Source organism: Lynx canadensis, chromosome C2 (genome assembly GCF_007474595.2).
Source record: "Lynx canadensis isolate LIC74 chromosome C2, mLynCan4.pri.v2, whole genome shotgun sequence".
NCBI lineage: Eukaryota > Metazoa > Chordata > Mammalia > Carnivora > Felidae > Lynx > Lynx canadensis.
The window spans coordinates 81,302,426-81,325,411 of record NC_044311.2 but is presented as its reverse complement, the minus strand read 5'-3'; the positions used below and the strand labels follow the sequence as shown (position 1 = coordinate 81,325,411).

Below are 22,986 nucleotides of genomic sequence, written 5' to 3'. Positions count from 1 at the left end.
CTTAGAATCTAAATAATCAGTCATGTGTGATGATTGTTTTAAACTGTGATGATTAATTTTACGTCTCCATACGACTAGGCTGTAGTGGCCAGTTGTTTAGTCAAGCACCTGTCTAGATGCTGCTGTAAAGATATTTTACTATATAATTAACATTTAAATCACTAGACTTTGAGTAAAGCAAATTACCTTCCCTAGTGTGGGTGGGCCTCATCCAATCAGTTGAAGGCCTTAAGAACAAAGACTAGTAGGGCACCTGGGTGGCTCAGTCCGGTTAAGCATCCAACACTTGCTCTTGGCTCAGGTCATGATCTCATGGTTCATGAAGCTGAACCCCACATTGAGCTCTGTGCTGATAGCGTGGAGCCTGCTTGGGATCTCCCTTTCTCCCTCTCTCTCTGCCCCTCCTGTGCATGTTCTCTCTCTGTCTCGCTCTCTCATATTATCTCTCTGTCAAAACAAATAATGAAATCAACTTTAAAAAGAAAAAAAAAAGACTAATGTTTCTGGGGAGAAAGGAATTTTTCTCAAGACTGCAAAATGTCTGACTCAAGACTACCATATCAACTCTTACCTGAGTCTCCAGCCTGCTGGCCTGCTCTACCAATTTCTGACTTTGCACTTCACATAATAGTATGCGCCAATTCTTTAAAATTAATCTCTTTACCTCTTTGTCTCTTTCTGTACCTCTCTGTCTCTGTCTCTCTGCAACATGTCTAATATCTTGTCTAATGCAGGGATGTATATCAAGGGAGATAAAGAGAGAGACAGAGAAATAGATGAAACAGATATAGATATAGATATATACATATCTTCTATTGGTTCTCTTTCTATGGAGAACCCTAGTTAACATAGTTAGAATTACATTATGCAGATTAAAAGTAAAATATCATTAGTAATTTGACCTTGATTCTTGATGATGAAATTGGTGGAGGGTTTCTAGTGTCTCTAATGGGTAAAAGTAAACATTTGCCCCAAAAAATTCAAGCCAAGGGATAAAATAAGGAAATAGTCCTTCACTAACTTGCTTCAAAGTAAATTTTTTATAATTCAAAGTGTAGATTTTATGGCTGAAATTCCACCATCTTTTTTTCCCTTTTCTGAAGAGACAGAACTGCCAGGCTGTGAGCAAGGGGAAGGCGTAAGGAGGAGCTCATCTCCACATGATGCAGCAGAGAGCTAATAACAATCTTAAACCAAGGATTCACCCCCACTCCCCCCACGTCCGTTGCTGCCAAACATCTGATAAGCCACACTGATCTGCAAGATACTTACTTGGTTCCAGGCCTCCAACCTCCCTCTGCTCTTGGCCCACCCCTTCTCAGAAAGAGCCCCTCAGCCTTTGGTCCCTGCCATAGAAACTACCAGAAGGGGGACCTGTCCAGGGCCAGGAGAAGGGGCGTGAACATCTTATTCAAAGCCCCCATCCCTCTCGTTGCTGCCTTGTCCATTTCTAAATACAAAATTGCATCTGGCTGCTAGAAACCCTGCATATCCTGTCACCATGATTTAACTGTGACATTAAATGGGATTCTAATAGAATCCAGGCAAGGAAAAGAGAGTTTCTGAACAAATGTGAGGATCGTTTGTAATTGGCAGCATCAGCAAATTAGATATGTCTGTTCTGTGTGAAATAACAACTATTATTTCGAGTGCTTGCTCTGTACTAACTACTGTTCCAAGTCATGCACACATATAAACTTGCTTAATGATCATAATATGATAAAGTAAATTTAACTCATTGAAAGAGAAAAAATCTAACGCCCAAGTGTGTTATACAAATGTTCCAAGATTCCTCAATTAGTAAGCAATAGAACCAGGGTTCAAAAATTTGTGCTTTAAAAAATGTTTTTAACATTTTACTTATTTTTGAGAGAGAAAGAGACAGACAGATAGAGCAAGAGTGGGGCAGGGGCAGAGAGAGAGAGGGAGACACAGAATCCTAAGCAGGCTCTAGGCTCAGAGCTGTCAGCACAGAGCCCAACGCGGGGCTCGAACCCATGAACGGTGAGATCATGCGTGACCTGAGCTGAAGTGGGACCGTTAACCAACTGAGCTACCCAGGTGCTCCAAAAGTTTTTGCTTTTAAACACTTACACCTCGCTACCCTCTAAAAAACTGAAAGAAGTTTCAAAGGACTGTTTTCAGCAGTTATGACAGTCATGAACCAATGGTTTTTAGAACCTTCATGTTCTAACACTAAAATTCATGCTAAATTTTCACATTTGTACTCTGGTTCCTCTCTCAAGCCCTGAATAATTACACAGCAGATTGTTTGCTTAGAAATGTATCCATCCATTCTGCTTTCACAACCCGAGAAGCGCAAAAAGTCAGTGTTACCATGCAGTGCCACTAGGGGAAAATGTCCGTTCTGAAGGCTTTCTTACTCTTATCACTAGTTTCTGAGAGCCTCTCATGCTGCCCTTTGGGACTGTGTTTCTTTGCCTGCACTCTATGACCCTTCGTCTCACCTTTACTCTCCACTCTTGGTGTATCTCACGAACTTATTTCCGGTCCTCAGGATTATAGCTGAGCCTAAGCATCAGTACAGATGGACATGGATGGAGTAAACCAGCAGGCTATTTGGTCTTTTCATCCAGACCTCTGTCTTCAACAGCAACACCTCTTCCACAGGATCTGATCCCCCAGGTGTGGGTCTTAGTGGACAGAAGAAGAGATGGAGAAAGGACACGAAGGAGTCAGAGGGTAGCCACAGTGTGGAACACCTCACTGGAGGAGAAATACAGGGTAAGGATGGCTAAGCCCTGAAAGCCAATGGTCCTCAATGGATTTCATTCACACAGGGAACTACTGTAGAAGTGTGCTTAAAGGCTTGTGCTCCAGACCATGGTGTGTAGTTTGGGATCCCAGAGCTTCCATTTACCAAATACGATCTTGGGTAATAGAGGACAGAGCATATAAAAGTCTAGTAATGATAGCGTGTTACCCACAAAGGTCAGCTTTTATTACTTAGGGTCATTGAGCTTTATACTTGGGTGACCTTTTGGAAGTCAATTCCTATTTATTATTGGTAGGGAAATTGAGAGGAGAAAAGAAGTAATTTGTCTACGGGTACAAAGGAGATCTTCCTGTTCAACAGGCCAAGACATTTGCCATGCCATCGCCAACCTTTCTAGAAACTTCTTGGTCACAGCGATGCCTTTTTTGCTTATGCTTCATATATTAGAGGCCCATGTTTGTGAGTTGTTTTTCCTCTTAAGTGGATGGATTTATGCTGAGCCATGATCTCACCTCTGTGCACTGAGGGAAGGACAGAAAACTAGACAGGATTAGGGATACCAGAGATGGGCATGGGACACGCTGCAGTAAACAGCATTTACCACAACCTCACAAATAAGGCTGCGGTCAGTGAAGTAATCAGCCTCACACAGCCCCGAAACAAAATGAAAACAAAAACACGGGGCCATACTGACCACAGAATTCAAACCTCCGGTTGCCTGCGAACTGTAGGTTGATAGAAATAGGCCCTCCTGCGGGTTAAAAGGACCCAAGCATGAGTGTATTCATTGAACGCATATCTTGTCTTCATTAATCCAATCTGAGCAACAACAACAACAAAAAAAATTTCCAAAAACAGTTTTAATTCTGAATCGACTGGAACGACAACAAAAAAGATCATGATTCACATGGTAGTGGTCTAGACTTACAGCAAATTCTGAGAACCTCCTTTGAGCTGAATACTCCTGGAGGATAGACAAATCACGTGTGATTGATACTTCTGTAGCTACACCCACACGTGCCCGCAGAACATCCACCTGGACCTAGAAAGAATTACTACCTGCAGGCCCAGACTCTGGGGACTCAACATGGATGTGGTCCCGCCCTTCAGAGCTGACTGAGAGCCTTCCTGGGGTCTGGAAGACTTTCACACTCACTTGTTAATCAGGCTTATTCTAAATGAAATCCTTTATCCAGCTCATGTGGTACCCTCTTCATGGCTAGTCCCCAAATTTCTGGGCAGACCTGTCCTTTGGACTTAAACCTTCAAAAGGTGTCTGGAGATAGCCAGGTAGAAGTGAGGGTGATGGGGTTTCGGTTTGTTGTTGTTGTTGTTGTTGTTTCACTTTCATATAGACTTAAAAAAATATTTTTTTAATGTTTATTTTTGAGAGGGAGACAGAGAGCGAGGGGGAAGGGCAGAGAGAGAGGGAGACACAGAATCCGAAGCAGGCTCCAGGCTCTGAGCTGTTAGCACAGACCTGATGCGGGGCTCAAACCCACGAGAACCGTGAGATCATGACCTGAGCCCAAGTCGGTTGATTAACTGACTGACCCACCCAGGCGCCCCTGTATAAACTTTTTTTAAGGGTAGTTTTACATTCACAGCAAAATTGAGCAGAAGGTACAGAGATTCTCAGGTACCACCTGCCCCCACACATGCACAGCCCCATATCAGCACCTCCCAAGTGTTAGAGTCATTTTCATCCCTCTCATTCACACTCTGAGCCTTTCTTTTCTTTTTTACTCTTCATTCCTTGTGACAAACTGGCAGCTCCCATGGTAAATACGGAAGTCTACCTTGTTTTCTCCTCTTGCTTTATCCTTGTTTTCTATGTTTACTTCTGCCTCCGATGTGCTTCTGGTTTTACTAAAATCATAGAAGCTTCTCCTCCTACCACACTCAAACCACATACAGAAATCAGTTGGGAAAACATTTTAATTATTCCAAACCACAAGGTCACTTCTGAGTAACTACAAAGAAGGAAGCTTTAGAGACCTGTAGAGGGAAACTGAAGTCTCAGCTAGACTGAAACCTGAGGGGGGTTCTAAAACGGAACCAGGACCTTGACTTCCTGAATGCTAGCCCAGTTCTTTTTCCTCTGGGGAAAGACTTTATTTTTCATGTTTATTTATTTTTGAGAGAGAGAGAGAGCGAGAGAGCATGCATACGCAGGAGAGAGGCGGGGGGGGGGGGGGACAGAGGGTCCGAAACAGAGAGCCACACAGGGCTTGAACCCACGGAACCCTGAGGCCACCACCCCAGTCAAACCAAGGCGCTTAACCAACCAAGCCACCCAGGTGCCCGTGGGGAAAGGCTTTTATATGCTCTCATCTTTGATGAACAGTTGTCTGATAACTCATTGACGAAACACTCTTTGGGCCATGATGGGGGTGCCCATTGGCCAGGTCCCTCTAAGAAATAATCACTGCTTTAAGAGAAACTGCTGTGGGAAAGAGACTGGTGTGCGTGTGTGTGTGTGTGTGTGTGTGTGTGTGTGTGTGTAGGGGTGGGGGAGGGTAGGCAGCACTTTCATAACGGTGATAATAGATTAAAGGGTATATATTCAGGTCGCTATCAGACCACTCTGTAGTGGAAAGTACTGGAAATGCTACTAACTTGCTGTGTGATCGTAGGAAAATCTTGTTTCCTCTCTGGGTCTCAGTTTCCCAACCTATAAACTATAAAGATTTCCTACAACCCACGCAGAAATACGTGATTCTAGGGGAGACCACGAAGGGAAAAAGGGGACAGAGGGAGGAAAGAAGGCGGAGGAAGATGGACAAAAGAGAGACAAGTGTGTGTGAGGGAGGGGAACTGTTGTGGGAATAAACAGAAAATGCCTTTTAATGAGATAGTAAAATAAAGTTGAAAATGAAAACGGGAGGTCTCTTGAGGCCTCTGCTTTTCATCTTTTATGCATTTTTAGCATTTCCACATATAGTCATTTTGAGGTAAATGTAGATCGAATGGATGGAAAGCCTGAGAAGTCTCACAAGAGGAAAAAGGGGAGGCGAGAAATGAGAGAGAATGAGTCAGGAGCACACCGGACCCTGAGCTTGCCCAGTAAGTCCCCACACCGTTCCTGCCCAGGGCGCAGGGGCCCTCGAGGAGGGCTCCTGCGCTCCCCGAAGCTTTCCTAGTGAGCCTCCCTGAAACCGCCAGGGGGCTCTGCGCGGCGGCCGGCGGGCCGGGGGCGGAGCCGCTTTAAATCGCGGCGCCCAGCAGGTTGGCGTCTCAGTTCCAAGCCGGGAGCCGCGCAGCTTCTCGAGTCCCAACTCCAGCGCCGACCCGGACCGGACCCTGACCCACAGTTTCGCCAGGGGCAGCACCAGGAGCAAGGCTACCCGCAATCACTTTCTCTGCGCGGCTCCGTCACCCCGGGGAGTCCCAGGTGCGCACCTGCCAGCTCCGCCTTCTGCACCTGCCACCGGCGAGCCAGCGCGGGCACCGGAGCGAGCCATGGCCAACGCGGGGCTGCAGCTGTTAGGCTTCATCCTGGCCTTCCTGGGCTGGATCGGCTCCATCGTCAGCACGGCACTGCCCCAATGGAAGATTTACTCCTACGCCGGCGACAACATCGTGACTGCCCAGGCCATCTACGAGGGGTTGTGGATGTCCTGCGTGTCACAGAGCACCGGGCAGATACAGTGCAAAGTCTTCGACTCCTTGCTGAATCTGAACAGTGAGTGCCTTCCCCACCCCCACGGCCGTGAACCTGAGACCCCAGGCCCCCAGGGGCTCCTTTTTTGGGTAGAGGCTACCAGTTGATTCCGTGATGTAATTACATGATGAAACTTAAGTTGATCAGGTCTTCTGATCATGTGCTTTGTGGTGAGGAAGCAAAAGAACTGTGGTTTGGGAAAAGAGACACCCTGGGCTCAGCTCTGATTTTCCCTCCAACTCCCTGGGTGACACTTTTCTCCTGTAGGTGTGTTTTTATCTTAAATTCCCTTGAGAGTGAAGTGGAGATTGAGTGGGTGAAGGCCAACCTCCAACTTCAGATCGAAGGCCTTTCCTGGACATTGTAAGATTCAGGGTAAATTGAAGACTGGTTGGGTTTGGGCAAGAAAACCCTGTGCTTTAAAAAGTTCAGAGGCTGGTAGCTTTTCCAGATTCTACGATTACTAGACAATCCCAACGTTTTAGATGAATTGTGAGGGTTTTAAAATCTATCTTTACTATGAGTTTCCATAGTAAAAGTCACATTCCTACATGGACTGCCCCAACCTAGTGAGTACTACCCACACTTGAGCTTGAAGGCTCTGATCCTTTTGAGTTTTGAGATCCACTAAGTGTGGGGAGGCTCCATCGCATTCTCTTCCTTGACTTGGGGTTCGCATTCAAGCTGGACTCTGCAGAGGAGGCAGATTGTGTCATGTCATTTTGGAAAGTGTAGGCTGGTGGCAGGTGGAAAAGGGTGACAAGAAGGAAAAGTTCTAAATAAACTCCCATCATAACAGGGAGGGAAGAGTGAGGGCATAGAGAAAATGTGGTAGAGGAGACGCAGTTGAGGAAAGCAGAACTCAGCCGGGGAGGAAGGTAGTGAGAGACACAGTAGGTCTTCTCCAAGCTTCCGTCTTCCTCAAAAGAATGTCTGTGTAACGCACATCCGTTCTTCGGTCAAGTGGGAGAGGGTTATGCAGAGAGAACTATTTTGAGAGATGTATTTCTAAGGATGATGGGGAGAAGGAAGATAGAATGGCCTTTTTACTTTTATTTTTCTAGGTAAAAGCTTTTGAGTGCCTTTTCAGAAATGCATTAAATTGCCACTTACTTAGGTCATAACAATTCATGGCTGGAGTACCTTCCTTGAGGTACTCCACTAGTTGTCCTGCACCTGTGTGCCTCGTATGCGCTTGGACTAACTTGAAGAAAAGTTTCCTCTGTCTTTACCTGGACAAACGAGCCTGCCCGTCAGCCCCCTTTGTGTTCTGAGGGTAAGCCTCGCTGTCATCATGCAAACTTACTTCTGTTGACCTGTCCACCTGCTGTGTATGGTTTTGTCAGAAACCATACAGTTTAGAGTTATTAAATCTGTTCTGAATCTGTTCAAACAGCTTGAGCACCTGGTCCATCAATGTGCATGGTGGTTTTGAGTGTTCTCGTTTCAACTTTTCAAAGTTCCCATATTGTTAGGATCCCTTTATACCAAATATAAGAAGTATATTAAGTACGCTCCCTTATGTAATCATTGAATCTCCCCATGAAAAGACGAATGCGTGTAAGGAAATGATGTCAGGCATTTTGCATGTCATGCTAAGGACTTGGCAGATGGAGAAGGTTTTAAGGGCAATTCCAGAGAGCTCTCTGATTCTTCTGATCAAAACAGTTCATTCTCAACACACTTAACTAGGTTTCCTTTTACTTCCTTAAGCCACCAAATAGAATCCATGACCAAATTGATCCATGTTGTAAATACTCCAACAGGTAGGTCATTGCTATACATGATAAAGAGTCAAAATGTTTTACTTCCATTTATTCCCTGCTAATATAGCAGTTGTGGTTTTTTTGAAGCTATTGTGGAAGAACTAAATACACTCCCCTGCACATTTTAGAGATTGCTTCCTGATGATTTAAGTCCAGATCAGATTCCTCTTTTTGTTTTGGTCGAAACCAGGGTTTATCCAAAGTGGAGGTGAGGCCTTTCTCTCAAAACTGATTCCCAGAAGAGGGAGCCTTGACTCACAGGTACTTTCCCAAGCTGCCAATGACTGACCAGATGCCTTTGAATGAAGCCTAGTGAACCTGTCTCTGTTTCTCTGCCTGGGCTGTGGTCCTCACCCTCACCTAATGTAGAGACCTGGGGTAGTGGTGATTCATTGGCTGGATTGGATACAGTTTTGTAACATCTAGAAGAGAATGATTATCTTATGTGTAAGTAGTGTCCCTTGTAAAGGGTTGCATTCCAGGAAATGCTTTTAGCTTATAGCTTAACTAGAAGTTTCCTGAAATTGTACCTTGTTCTCTTTGCCAGTTGAGCCCACTTGGCATCTTAGGGTGGAGATAGAGAAATTTATCAAGGTTTGTAACAACAGACATGTTAAAAGCCCTTGATCCCCTGCTCTAGCTAGTGTCCACTATAAAAAGCATGTGGCATTCATAAAATATCTAAAGGAATATAGGGTATTGAAACCAGTATAGGAAATGGGATACAACAGGGCTTTTTTTTTTTTTTTTATGTGGTTCTTGCAAAGTAGTTTATTAAAATGTAACTGAGAAACTTCCTGGGGGGGTGGGGGGGAATGTTACACTGTGTATTGTGGTTTTACTATGGCCGAAACCATTTCAGTTCCATCCCAGGTATGAGATGCTTATTGACAAGATGACTCCTGCAGCTGAGAATTGGCATATACAATGAGGAGTGCCAGATACAGCTGCAGTAGACTTTTCCTGATTAAACTGTACATCTCGCCTTGTGTTGATCCAGTTCTCAAGCTTTTGGCGAGCTTGTGTCTATTTTATGTAGTTAGTTCATTGTTTCTTCTTGCTTGATTTTAGTGGCGAGAGCGGTCCAAAGGATTGGGCTGTCCAAGTAGGCTGCAGTGTGGGAGGTGTGCAAGTAGAGAAGTAAGCATTTTGTAGGAATGTTGTAGGGAAAATCCAAGCACCAGACAAATGGAAGGTTAGGCTAGACTCTCCTAAGTCTCATGTAACTTTGGGATTCTGTAATTTGTTTATAAGCTCCTCTAGCCTGTTCCACTTGCTTTGCATGAACCCACATGTGTGTAGGTGTGCTTAATGAGTATGGGTTGTCAGTGAGGTTTCCCAGCACTCTCCCTATGATGTCAGGCTCAATCAAAGAGACGAAATCACTGACTTGGATTTTAAGTCTTTAAAGCATAGGCAGAGAGGAAGGTACTCACATTTCCCCAGTCTACACAATGCATGCTGCAACCAAGGGGTGTTCAAGGGGCCACTGGTGTTCGACTCTGTTTCATGAATTAGTTTTGACTCTTGGAATGATGAAAGTAAAAAAAAAAATTAAAAATCTAGGCTTGAAATCAGAAGTTCTCAATGCTTACCCTAGTTTTGTGCTAAATAGCTATGTATATTATGGTAAGCCACTCCATCTCTCTGGGCTGTAGTTTTCCCACTTATAAAATAGGGCAGAGCGAGGGGGATGGGGAGATGAATCCATGATTCATTCATCAACTCAACAAATGTAAGCCAGGCCCTATTCTTGCTCCCAGGGATACAGCTGAAATGATTTAGAAGGTGCCAGTGTTGATTCCTGCCTGTGCCAACATTCTTTGTTACTGACTGCCATGATTGAAGGCAAAGAAGCAAGTGGCATAGTTTAGGTTTCCCTGATGGGAGCGATGGGTAATTGGTAATATGGAAGCTTACATTCAATCATGAGGCAATTTCTCTAAGAAACAAACAAAAAAGATAGCGAGACTACTCAGGACATCCTGAGAAGTGCTAAGTCCTGACTCCTCCCAGACCACTTCAGTGACTGTGGCAGTGTTCTGAAGTCATACGCAGTGGACACCGGCTTAGGCGTCAATAAAATGGAAATCATAACAATGAGAACTCTTGAGAAACTTTGAACTTGAGTAAAAGTGAAAAAGCCATGGGAGTATATAGTTCTGTGAGTCTGTGATGAGCTCATTTAATTGCAGGGAAGAGAGCGTTTTTGTTTCAGTCACCCAATGGTCGGTTCATTTACTTGCCTAACACTTATTAAGCAACTACTCATGCAAAGGGGGACCACGTGAGGGTGTGGATTTAATGGAAATCGATTTTGTTTGATACATACTGCATAAGGTAGTGATATAGCAATATGGCCAGTAAATAGCATACACAATTATACAATGCCAAGTATCTGCAGGAGACTTTGCTGCTTGTATAGTAAGACTTTAAAAAAAAAAAAAAAGAAACCTTTAGAAAAAAAATGGACATACTTGTCTATACTTGTCTTTCTACACTCATGTTGATTAACCCAACTGTAGTCGATCAGTAACTTCTCACTCATTTCTTGTCTTGTAAGTAGAGGTCTTTGTAAGTACTTTTTCAAATTATACTTTCGGGTCAAAAGTGGTGAGAACCCCTTAGGGGGTCTTTAATCTCAAGATTATCGGTCTAGGTAAGTGTAATTAAAAGACTGCCTCCTCTATTTACTGCTGAATAATGATGAGAAACAATAGTGTAACTTGCTGAATGTTTGCTAACCATTTTCCCCACAGACAACTTTAGTCAGTGATAAGAATATTGTAGAGGTGTCTCCAAACTTAAAGGGCCAGGAAAGGAACAGATTGCTTCCAGAGTTGATCCAATTAGGCCGGCTCAGAGTTAATAGTTCAAGGCTATACTGTATCTATCTGGTCTAAAATGCTGTTTTGTGGCTCTGAAAGATTTCTCAACTTCTTTATCCTGCTCATCATTATTCTACTAGGAAAAGAAAGAAAGAAAGAGAAAGAAAGAAAGAAAGAAAGAAAGAAAGAAAGAAAGAAAGAGCTCAGAAGCTCATTCAATGCAGAATTCTAAAATTTTGAAAGCTAAAAAAATAAAGAAGTTAAGCACAAAATATGATTTGTTCCCTCCTTGTATAAGTTTCTGGCTTTTAATGATTGGAACTAAGTCTAGCTTTATATAGGAAATTTTTACTCTACCCAGGCTCACTAAGGAGGCGTTGCTCATGAGTATATCAAAGACTAAGCTAAACACCAGAGTATTTTCTCTAATTAGTGCAGATTTGAAAAAATAAAAACATGTTCTAATTTGAATTCGTTGAACACAGGTTGAATAACCCATGTAGCTTGCCAGGTATTGTTCGTAGTGTATTGGATGGAACAAATATCTGCCCCAAGACCTCAAGGAGCTCACAATTACATATTTTAGACCTCTGGCTTAAAAGGCTTCCATAAGACCTTAATTTGAAGGATTCATCTGGTTCCAGCTTAAAATTGTGCAATTTAGATTCTATCTCCACATAAAATTCTCATAACTTGTAACACCTCATAACTTGTAACTTGCTCACTTTGACTTTGTAATCCATTGTTACATATGCCTAACTAGTGAGTTTTCATGTTGTTATGATTTTCAGCCTTTTTTTTAACAACCCCCCCACCCCACACATATCAATATAGTTAAGAATTCATCCAAATGTCTCCAATGAAGCAAGATGAGATTTTGTGTTTGATGTGCATCCAGTATTGTAACATAGAAATTGTGCAAGTCAGTGGATGCCGAGACATAAATGAAAAGAGAGAAGGAGAAAAATACTGCTTTGCAAAATAACACTATTGCTTTATCAGATCTTTAAAAATGAAACATGGTCTCTGTTCCATTCAGCTTATATGATTCCCAAGCAATGTTTTTCTATTTTCACCATTATTTTTTGTGCATTGTACAAATAATTCATTATTCTGTGAAGAAATAAAACAGAGGGGGTTTTGTAATGAACAGAAGAAAATGTTTCCTCCCCCTTAGAAGCTTTGTGAAATAAGGGGAAAGAATAAAATGGGTATGGCATGAACCAACTGTGCTTTCCCGGAGGACTTGAAGGGGGAAAACTTAGAGATGAAAACTGTGAATATTCGATCATTCCAGGTGAGTACAGATGGAGACGTGGAGTAGTTTATCTATGTGTGCTCCCTGTCTGGGTGGTTTTATACAAGTGTGACTCATGAGACTGAGGCACAGTAGACTCCCCGTGAAGAATACCTTGTGATTCAAGTGCTCAGACCTGCTGGGCTGGTGGCCTGGTGTTTTTACATGAAGTGCAGATCAGGATGATTATTACAGTCTCTGAGTCAGGTTGGGGGCCCTACAAGACAAACAAAGTGGAAAACTTGGAGAGACATCATAGTTTAACAATAAAAGTGGTTAATAAAGGTTGGAAAACTGTTTATGAGAGAAAAAGGCAGAAGAGGCTAAGAGATGTGGAAGGCTGCATGTAATTTAAGGGTCGTCATGGTAAGAATATTTGCTAACTGTGCTCTCTATATTGAAGGTAAAAATCCTGCCACCCCTTCTTTTAGCCCCTACAATGACTTCTGATTACACTTAGAATAAACACCGAACCCCGTACTCCAGATTGCAAAGCCCTGCATGATCTATGCCTTCTGACCACCATGCTAAACCCACCTCATTTTATTTGTCACATTCTGTCATCCTCCAGTAGAGTGACCCCCTGTCCCCATTTGCCCAGGATTCAGGTCATTCTCAGGAGGTAGGACGTGTAGTTTTAACACCAAGACAGTAGGGTGCCTGAGTAGGCTCAGTAGGCTAAGTGTCCAACTCTTGATTTTGGCTCAGGTCGTGATCTCACAGTTCGTGGGTTCAAGGCCCCCCATCAGGCTCTGCACTGACAGCATGGAGCCTGCTTGGGATTCTCTCTCTCTCTCCCTCTCTCTCTCTCTCTCTCTCTCAAAATAAATAAATAAACTTGGGGGAAAAAAAAGTGCCAGGCAAACAGACAGGAGTCAGGATTATCTTTGTGAGTTTCAGTATTTCCTCTTCCGGTATTCTTTTGCTCTCAGTGGCATTTGGAACCAAATCTGAAATTTGTGTTATGTATAAGAACTTAGTTATTTTGCTTTTCGTTTCCCTATTACATAATGATTGTCCTTGCAAAAACTGTTGGGAAATGAGAAGGAAGGACACACTGTAACAGTGGATTCCTTGGTACTTTCCTCCTCTTACCTCAGGATTGTTTGTGATTCCAAGGAAGGTTTACGTTAATCTTATAAGCAGCTTCAGTTCCTGGGAAATGCATACAGAACATGTGTTTTCATTCAGCAGTTCTTATACTACCCTGGAATCTTAAGCGAAGTGTGTGGGTAGGGTACACGTGTGCCCACACACGCTTATAAGGACGTGGATATGTAAGGGGGGGAAGGTGTTTCCATTTTGGCATGTAATTAAATCATGGGGCGCCTGTGTGGCTCAGTCGGTTGAGCATCTGACTTCAGCTCAGATTATGATCTCGTGGTTCACAAGTTCGAGCCCCGCCTCAGGCTCTGTACTGACAGCTTGGAGCCTGGGACCTGCTTCAGATTCTGTGTCTCCCTCTCTCTGCCCCTCCCCTGCTCCTTTTCTCTCTCTCTCTCTCTCTCTCTCTCTCAAATAAATAAATAAATAAACATTAAATTTTTTTAATCAAATAAAAATTTATCTTGGCTTCCAAAATATCTCTCAGATACAGTAAAATAAAATACCTTTGATTCTTGTGATTTTATCAGAGATTGGATGTAAATATTAAAACATTAAAATTGAATGATGTTTTAGAAATCTTTAGAGTTAACTGCGGCTGGGAATGTAAGTTTTCAGCCTTGAACATAATAAGACTGAGCTTAAGTATCAGTCTGATAATGAGATACAAAACCTTTCCATCATGTCAGCCACTTTTGCAGACCATCAAGAAGTAAGGTGTTCCAACTTCTTGGCTAGAGATATCGTCATTCACACTTTCCATAATAGAAGCATGGTCCCAAAGAATAATAAGCAGCTTACCCAAGATGGCACGGTATGTTACAATGTAAATAATATTTATATCTGCAAAAATAATTGTCACATGTGAACACTGTCAATAAGATAAAGATCTCTATCTGAAGGAGGAAAAAAATCTACAATTAATCAAAGTCATTTCCCCATAAGTGAGTGAAAAAGTTGAAGGGGAGAAACTTTTTTTTTTCAATCTGTGCCTTCATTCCACAGTGATGGTATCATGGTTTTTACTCTTTAAGTAACATACTGATATAATCTCCCAAAGCCGACTGTATCTATTTGATCATGATTTAGTACGCCAAGGACAATAACAGGATATGAGAAAATTAGTGGAATCTTGAGAAATGCTACATTAAATTATTGTCTGCTATTTTACAACCTGACGGTTTAATCGTTTTGGACACTGGTGATATCTCTGAAAATATAAAACTACTATGTTCAAAACTAACATCTCAAGGTTTATTTGGTTTTGTTCTAAGAAAATGCCATTGATATCCCCCACCCCCAGCCCAATCACTGGAGATACAAATGTTACTTATCCAGCCATGATAATCTTTGAGAAATTCGTTACTCGTCTTCTAAATTCACCTGTTTTTTTTCTGAAGCTTGATGACTGGAGTATAAAGCCATTGACTATTACCAAAGTATATTGTAAGCCATGTTAATTATAAATGGTTTAACATTAAGGATAATACATAGGATTGTTATTTCAGAATTAAAATACTCTGCTAGTGAGGATTAGAGATGTATTAGTTCTGCTAAACCTATTCAACCAGGTCATTAATTATTTTTCTAGAGAATTTGAAGTTCATATTGAAAACATAAAATGTGAGAGCTGGAGGACTTCTTACTCATCATCCAGCCAGGCGTTTCTTTTTCTGGAGAGGAAACTTTGTTGGTTACCTGCAGAAACATTGCTGGAACTGGGCTGTCCTGACTCCTAGTTCATTTTTATCTCTTCCCTACAATATTGGAATATACTTGGCCTTCATTCATTCTCCTCTTGTTGGCCTAGGCGTCCTTTTTCCATGTTGTAAAATGTTTCCTTCCAGGCACTTTGCAAGCAACCCGCGCTTTGATGGTGATTGGCATCCTTCTGGGACTTATAGCCATCTTTGTGGCCACTGTTGGCATGAAGTGCATGAAGTGCATGGAAGACGATGAGGTGCAGAAGATGCGGATGGCTGTCATTGGGGGTGTGACATTTCTCATTGCAGGTAAGAGTGGCCCCATCCCCCCGCCCCCTGTGTCTCTGGCACAGTTGAAGACCTCAGTTTCGGTTTCCTGAGAGTTTATTGGATTGGTTGCACTTAAACTGATTTATTTAAGCTCCTTTCAGATCTTGAAGGATGTATTTCGGTTCCTTTAAGATCTCGAAGACACAGAAACCTTGAGTCGACTTTCACTGTCTCAAATAGGATCCAAATGAAAATTTGAGATCTGTGCTCATGGCGGCGGAGGTGGGGGGGGGGCAGGTCTGTTCATTGAGGTCCCAGCTGCTGGCTGTTTTGCTACAACCTGTCTTCCAGGTGAAGAGAGGTATTTTCTATTTGGCAAACACTAAGGAACAATTCTATGTGATTCAGAAATTTTCTGTAGTGTCTCCACAGACACTATGAAGCAGAGATGGGGAGTAATGACAGAGAGAGTACGTGAAGATTGTGTGAATTGTACAGGTCTGTGAGCAATGGATGGGATTGAGGTTTTTTGGAGAAAAATGAGGACAACATTCCAGGCAGACAGATCTGATTCCAGAATAAATAGGATGTACTATAGAGAAGTGAAGAGAAAGGCCAAAGGGAGTAGAGGTGGAACGTTGGAATGGCAGGAAATTAGGTAGATGAGATAAGAAAGAGAGAGCCTTGATAAAGTAATGAAGTTTATTTTCCATAGACAACATACATGTATTTGTTGCTTCATTCAAGTGTTGATTGATGTGTTACATATATGACCTTTGAGAAAATGAGTACCAGAAGAAGATGTGGACAGTTCCATTATAAAATTCTATAATAAGGGGTGCCTGGGTGGCTCAGTCCATTAAGTGTCCAACTTCAGCTCAGGTCATGATCTCACAGTTTGTGAGTTCAAGCCTCACGTCAGGCTCTGTGCTGACAGCTCAGAGCCTGGAGCCTGCTTTGGACTCTGTGTCTCCCTCTCTCTGCTCCTCCCCAGCTCATACTCTGTCTCTCTCTCTCTCTCTCTCAAAAATAAATAAACATTAAAAAAAACTTTTAAGCCTATAATAAGAATTATATTAAATAAGATTGTTTATACGTATGTATACATATATAAATATGTATAAATGTGTGTATATAAAATAATAGACTACTATATAAATTATAAACAGTGTATATACCTTATATAGTATATGTAGTAGTCTATTATAGTTTTTTAAAATGACACTAGTGATATAATCTACCATTAGGAAGAGCTAGAATTAGACTTTCTTTTCTCATTTTCTCTTTGACAAAAGACTTTGTAGGGCCTTTAGCCCAGCATCATATGTGGATTTTACCAATAGTGAAGGAAGAGTGTCTGTGGCTTTACTAAAGATTTGGCTAAAGGGATCAGTCTTTGAATTTATTCAAATTAGCTGCTGTCAGAAAAAGCACGGATGGCATTTTATTCCCAACAGTTTGGTCCCAAAGGCTATGAATAAACTGCATAGTGCCCCTTCTTCGCTTACCTTCTTATAACTTCTGTAAGTGAAACACCCCTGCTTCTGTTTTACGGTAGTGAGGGTAGCAGGTTCCGGAGCCTTGTCATTGGTAGCCTTTGTCTCGGTAGCCAAAAGCAATAGTGTTTTCTGTCAAGTATTAAAGACAATTAGATTGGGCCAATTTTGGCGGGGAGTAGGGAGGGGAAGGGGAAGGAGGGAGTAGCATGGACATATTTAATCTGTTTATAGTGATGGTTTTATAGAATACTGCAAAAAGAAGCTACTTAATCTCTTTGGATAAGAAATACTGAGATATTTTATACTTCTTATAAATGATAGAAGTAATTATGTTGAGTAAGTAGTTTCCCTGGTATTACTGAAATAGGAGGTGTGTGAGAAATTGAGGGCATGCTACGTAAATCGATCTAGCATATGGCACCTCACCAGTTCTCAAGGCAAAATCTGTCATGTCTGGCCAGTGGGGCAGTAGGATTTGGTCCATACTGAGACAGGTCCTGCTCTTCCCTGCTATCTAGTTGTTTACTTTCCTTTTGGTCCTGTAGAAATGTAAATTTCGAATTTGGGTCAAGAAAAATGGAGAAGGGTTTTCGTCTTCTCTTTTGCAAGTGACTGTCTATACTAATATGGACATTGGCTTTATCAAAAAGTTTAGTACACTAATGTGTAACAATATCTTTGAAGGAGATCTTAGCTGACACCAAGCTGTTGAGTTATTTCCCAATGAAGTGTTATTTGTACCTGTGACCTTGGACTGTAAGTGAATAAGATGATCTGAAGAGTGTAAACCATGCCCAACTTCAACTTAATATTTTTGCCTCTCTTAACAGAATACTTGGAATAAATCATGTCTGAATCTCCAGGCTCCCTCAGTTAAACTTGTCTAAATTAAAATTGACTAAATTAAAAATGTCAGCACTATTGATGAGATTCAATTCTTGTAAAATGCTTATAAATGTAATGGGTGTATATTTTATGTTCATTGTTCCACAATGATTAACAGTCTTTTGTTTTGATTTTCTGTAGGTCTGGCTGTTTTAGTTGCCACAGCATGGTATGGCAATAGAATTGTTCAAGAATTTTATGATCCCATGACCCCGGTCAATGCCAGGTAATGCTATTCATGCATAAAATAGTTTGTTCTCTGAGAAAATACCCTTTTTATGTTCTGCAAAGTCCAACTAGGGCTGTAACTTCCCAGATTTGCTGGGAGGTTTATGAAATTTTAGTCAAACTTGAAAATAATCTAAAAGGCCTCTAAATTATGTTAAAATGAGTTTTAACAGCCTATATTGATGACAAAATTCGCTTAAAAGTAGAACATTTCCAAACTTTATACTTTTCAAGTATATACTGGACCTTTATTTCTTGTTTATTCTTTTAATATCAATAAAGATGTTAACATATTTAACATTTGCTTTTTGAAGTATATCCCAACACTTACCACACTTGATTGATTGATTATTTGTAAATTAACACACTGTTTATGATTGGTTGAAAAAATAGTACTACTGTAGAGGTTAATGAATAGTACTTCAATCCCAACAGTTTAATTTTATTTAAGAAAAAAAAATGTAACTTATTTATGAAAAAAATAAGTTGAGATACTACTTTGAAATTTTCTGTTCCATAACAGCTATAAAATTGGCTTTGCTAAGGTCATTTTTCTTAAAATTGCGAGTTGTAGAAATAACAGAGCTGATTCTTAGCTCTCATGTAACAACACTCTTTGATCAGCGACAAGGCTCTTTGTCTCGCTGTGTTCACATCATTAAGGCCTAATAACTGCATTCAAAGTCAGGATGTTAAGGTATAATTATTGTTTGTTTAGAGCTAGGATGAATGGATGAAGAATCACAGTGATTGGAGAGATAAGGTGTGCTTCTCTTCTTGTAATCACCCACATCTAGGAGAACACATACTGCAGTGATCATGATCCTGTTGGAGCCCATCCCCTAAGACTTACAATATAGGGACGGAAATTGCAGTCTCAATAGGCTAAAATTTTATCAGTAATGCATGTGAAAGCACTTCATAAATTGCTTGGCACTGTATACTTGTTATTTACATGGTGTTCCATGATCCTGTAAACCATCCACTGAGGCAGATGAGATTATCCTGCTTTAAGAGAAGCAGAAACTTAAGGCTGGGACGTGAAGGTACTTACTAGCCAAAAGTGCAACAGTGGAGAATCCAGGCCTCATCACTCTAGATCCAGCCCTCCTCTACTCTGTGGTCCACCATCATTCACAGATCCTCTCCTCAGGAGTCTGGCTTCATACATCCACCTGGATCAGCTAATCTGAATGGTCTGTGGATTGCTTAGAAGTCTTTTTTTTTTTTTTTAAGAAAACCATACATTTCTGACTTCAGTGTATGTAGGTATCTAGGATCAACTATTGAAATGTTAATAGTCTCCATCGCTCTCTAGCAGTTTCTTTACAGGATACGGTTGCTACTTGGCAAGAGCATAATTGTTCAGTTTTAGCCTGAGAATCATGGTCCAAGTCATAAACATGCTTTACAGGTCTCCTACATGTGGTAAAGTCTTTGGAAATATTTGTGTGATTAACCTGGTGTTGCATGCCATATTGCCTGAGCTACTATTGCAAAGTGTCGACAACTGTAATGTAAACATTCTTATATGTATGTATTCATAAACCTTAGAGTACCTCCCCCAAGGGATCATGGGGGATTTGTTTTTAATTGGAAAAATATTAAATGGATATGATACTGATTTCCATCCTTAATTATATTACAAAAATTTTCAATGGTTCATTGATTAAACAAATCCATTGTCTTTTCTTTTTAGGTATGAATTTGGTCAGGCTCTCTTCACTGGCTGGGCTGCTGCTTCTCTCTGCCTTCTGGGAGGTGCCCTACTTTGCTGTTCCTGTCCCCGGAAAACAACATCTTACCCAACGCCACGGCCTTATCCAAAACCTGCACCTTCCAGTGGGAAAGACTACGTGTGACACAGAAGCAAAAGGAGACAGCACTATCGAAAGAAGTAGAAAATGGACATTGTAATACTGTCATTGACCTTAGACTTTTGACTATTGTAGTCTGAACTGTGGTATTACCAAACCAAACCAAACAAAACCAAAAAAAAAAAAAAAAAAAAAAAAAAAAAAAACCAAAAAAAAAAAAAACCCGAAAACAAAAAACCCGATATTTAAAAAAAAAATACCCGTTGCTAAAAATGGCTCAGTCTTATTTTATCTCCTTTCCTTCAATACAGGAGGGAAGCCTTTTCCATTTTTATTACTGCTTCCCACTGAGTAATCACCTCAAATGTGGGGAGGGGGCGCTCCATAAATATATATAGATATGTATATATACATGTTTTTCTATAAAAAGTTCGATAACAAAAGCTCTTATCATTATATTGGTACCATTATACTTAAAGTATATCGAAAAAAAGAAAAATATTGATTGAAAAAAGCAGTTTATTTGGTATATTTCTCTTCTTCTGTATGGACACATATATAATAGGTCAAATATCATTTTCCCTCTTTCATGAGTTTTTAGTGTCTTTGACAGAAGCCCTAATCTATTTTATCAAGTATGACTTTTTTCACTTCTTCACATGTGCCCTTTTCATGTGCTTCTTTTATATTTTTATTATAGTCTTACACTATGTGCTTTGTCATCAGTCATTTTTCATGTCTTTATTGTTTTTTTTTTCATTAGGTTGAGCTTAATATTGAATCTGATAACACATTTTATATGCCTACAATTTAATGCCTAGAGTCAGTAAGAATCTCTTACAAATCAGAGCGTTAGGAGAATATCTTTCTGTATGACCAGATGATATATTCCTGTTGACCTTCCCACACGATTTCTGTACTCTGCCTTACAACACTCTTATTTGCTTTGAAAATATTTGTCTGATTGAGTTGCTGTGTGCTACTTTCCCAGGTGTTGTAACACAATTTTATTGATTGAGTTTTTAAGCTACTTATTCACAGTTGTATATCCTCCCAAACTATCTTTTTCTCCCCGCACCCCCTCAACCATATTGTTTTCTCATATGTAATTATCATATAGTTTACTTCTTTCTAGAAAAAAATGTCTCACATGTCTGAATGAAGTGCTAAACTTCCTGTAGTGATAAGCTGATGACGAATATTCCTTCTCTAGCTGTAAGCGAGTCACTTAATCTTTCTCCTTTTTTCCCATCTGTCAAATTGAGATAATGATACTTAACCAGCTGGTAGAGGCAGTGTGAGTATCAATTAGTTGATATTATTCTCATGCTTTGAACATGAACTATGCCTAAGTAGTGTTTTTATTTGCTCAATTGGCTGTTAAGAAGTCACTGAACCCAACCTCTACAATGCCTTTACATCGCCCAGCACCTTCCTTTCTCTATTGGTCCATTTCCTTTCTATCAGCTGTGTATGCCATGCTATTGGTTCCCTGTTCCATTTTAACAATTGCTCTTCGTGTTCCTGTCTGAGAAATTACTACTTCACTTGAGCAAGATGATGTAATGGAAGGGTGTTGGCTTTGGTGTCTGGAGACCTGATTTGAATCTTGGTGCTATCAATTACTACGTGAGTTTGGGCAAGGCACTTTGCTGCCCTAGATCTATTGCCTCATCTGTAAAAAGGGGATTGTGACTCCTGACCTGCCTACCTCACAGGGCTGTTGTGGGGATCCAGTAATATGGGATACATGTAAATATGGTTTGATAAGGTAAAAAGAAAAATACTCTAGGAAAAAAGAATTAAGGATTTGAGTGCACAGGTTTTGGGTTGCTTTTCAAATCACTGAAAAGAGAGAAATTTTAAGAAATGGCTTTCTTGCCTTAATCTCTCACATGATGGGACACTAAAGTGGAATTCAGCTTACTAAATGGAAAAGATTCTGAGGAAGTCTTAGTTTCTTCAGTCAGTATGGCCTGATGCTTTTTGTGGCTAAGCTCTTCTCCTTTCAGTAATGCAGACTTGACTTAGCACAAGTTTGCAGATGTAATGGGTAAAACAGGAGTGTAAGCATTAGCAAAGGCAAAATATGGAAGATTTTTTGAATTATAGTAACTGGCCAGCATATACAAGGTGTTGCTATTAGCTGGCAGCTAGCACTACTTGAATAGGTAGTTTGCGAATGGTAATTCATGGTGAAACCACATGGAGAAGTTATCCAAAGGGCTGCATCATATGAAGATATGAACCAGAAAATTTTAGTGTGTCTTCCAAATCTGAAACTCTATGTTCTTAGAAGGTATAAATCAAAGAGACTTTCTACTTACATACGTCCTAATGATGTCTGAGTGTAAATGTATGTGGCTACTGGTTGCTAAACTCTACAGAGAAATTGATAGTCTAAAATGGCCAACAGAATTGGTACACCAGAATTTATCCAATTCTGCTATTTTTGTACTCCTCTTCTGTGCCTGGAAACAGACAAATAGATATTTTGGAGTTTTGTAATGGGAATTTGTATAAAGCATTACTCTTTTTCAATAAACTGTGTTTTTTTAATAAAAAATCGCTTGTTTTTCTAATTATTTCAAGATCGTCATGGTTGGAAGAAGTTATGGTTTAGGATAGGATCTGACTCACTGTACGTTCCTGGGAAAGTGCTATTGTGCCTCTGGGCCATCTATCAAGTAGTTGAGTAACTCTACCCACTGTAATGGCCTATTTCTCTCAAACTGAGTTTCTACCTCATCAAGGCTGGTGATAGAAGAGAATTCCAAGAGAAGGTGCTTTATTTTCCTCATCCACAAATAGGGGACATGCTACAAAAGATGACTAAATGGTAAAATAGCCATTGTACAGTATTGTGCAAGCGTAAGGTGGTTGTGTTCCTCAGAAGGTGGAAGAGTGACAGACGGTAGGCTAGAAATTCATTATCGTTTTTGTGATGATTATTATCAAAACTACCTCTGAGGAAAGCAAGTGATGAAACACATTCACTAATTATCTGAAAATATCAATAATTGATAAAGCCTTAATTGTAACCCCTCCCTGGGCAATTTTCATATTAAAGATACAGGCTTGTAAACAAATGATTGCAGCTCTGTGTGGAATTTCAGACATCAACAGAATGGGTGAGAGACTAAGGTTGTCAGTTTGATCTAAACTATTTGAGCAGATGCAACAGAATC

General features: G+C 40.7%; 1 protein-coding gene across 1 annotated transcript; it reads left to right on the top strand.

Moving 5' to 3' along the window:
* The first annotated feature begins 5,982 nt into the window (after nucleotides 1–5,982).
* Nucleotides 5,983–22,364, top strand: CLDN1 (claudin 1). The gene is made up of 4 exons (XM_030330096.2): nucleotides 5,983–6,422; nucleotides 15,244–15,408; nucleotides 17,895–17,979; nucleotides 19,681–22,364. The coding sequence occupies exons 1-4, from the start codon at nucleotides 6,200–6,202 to the stop codon at nucleotides 19,841–19,843; spliced, it is 636 nt and encodes a 211-aa protein (XP_030185956.1). The 5' UTR covers nucleotides 5,983–6,199; the 3' UTR covers nucleotides 19,844–22,364.
* Nucleotides 22,365–22,986: the final 622 nt, after the last annotated feature.

What these genes read in the sequence shown, in the direction of transcription:
- CLDN1 (XM_030330096.2), top strand. Translation starts at nt 6,200, where the DNA reads ATGGCCAACGCGGGGCTGCAGCTGTTAGGCTTCATCCTGGCCTTCCTG. An exon ending in TGTGACATTTCTCATTGCAG is followed by an intron (nt 15,409 to 17,894) that starts GTAAGAGTGGCC and finishes GATTTTCTGTAG; the next exon opens with GTCTGGCTGTTTTAGTTGCC. An exon ending in ATGACCCCGGTCAATGCCAG is followed by an intron (nt 17,980 to 19,680) that starts GTAATGCTATTC and finishes TTTTCTTTTTAG; the next exon opens with GTATGAATTTGGTCAGGCTC.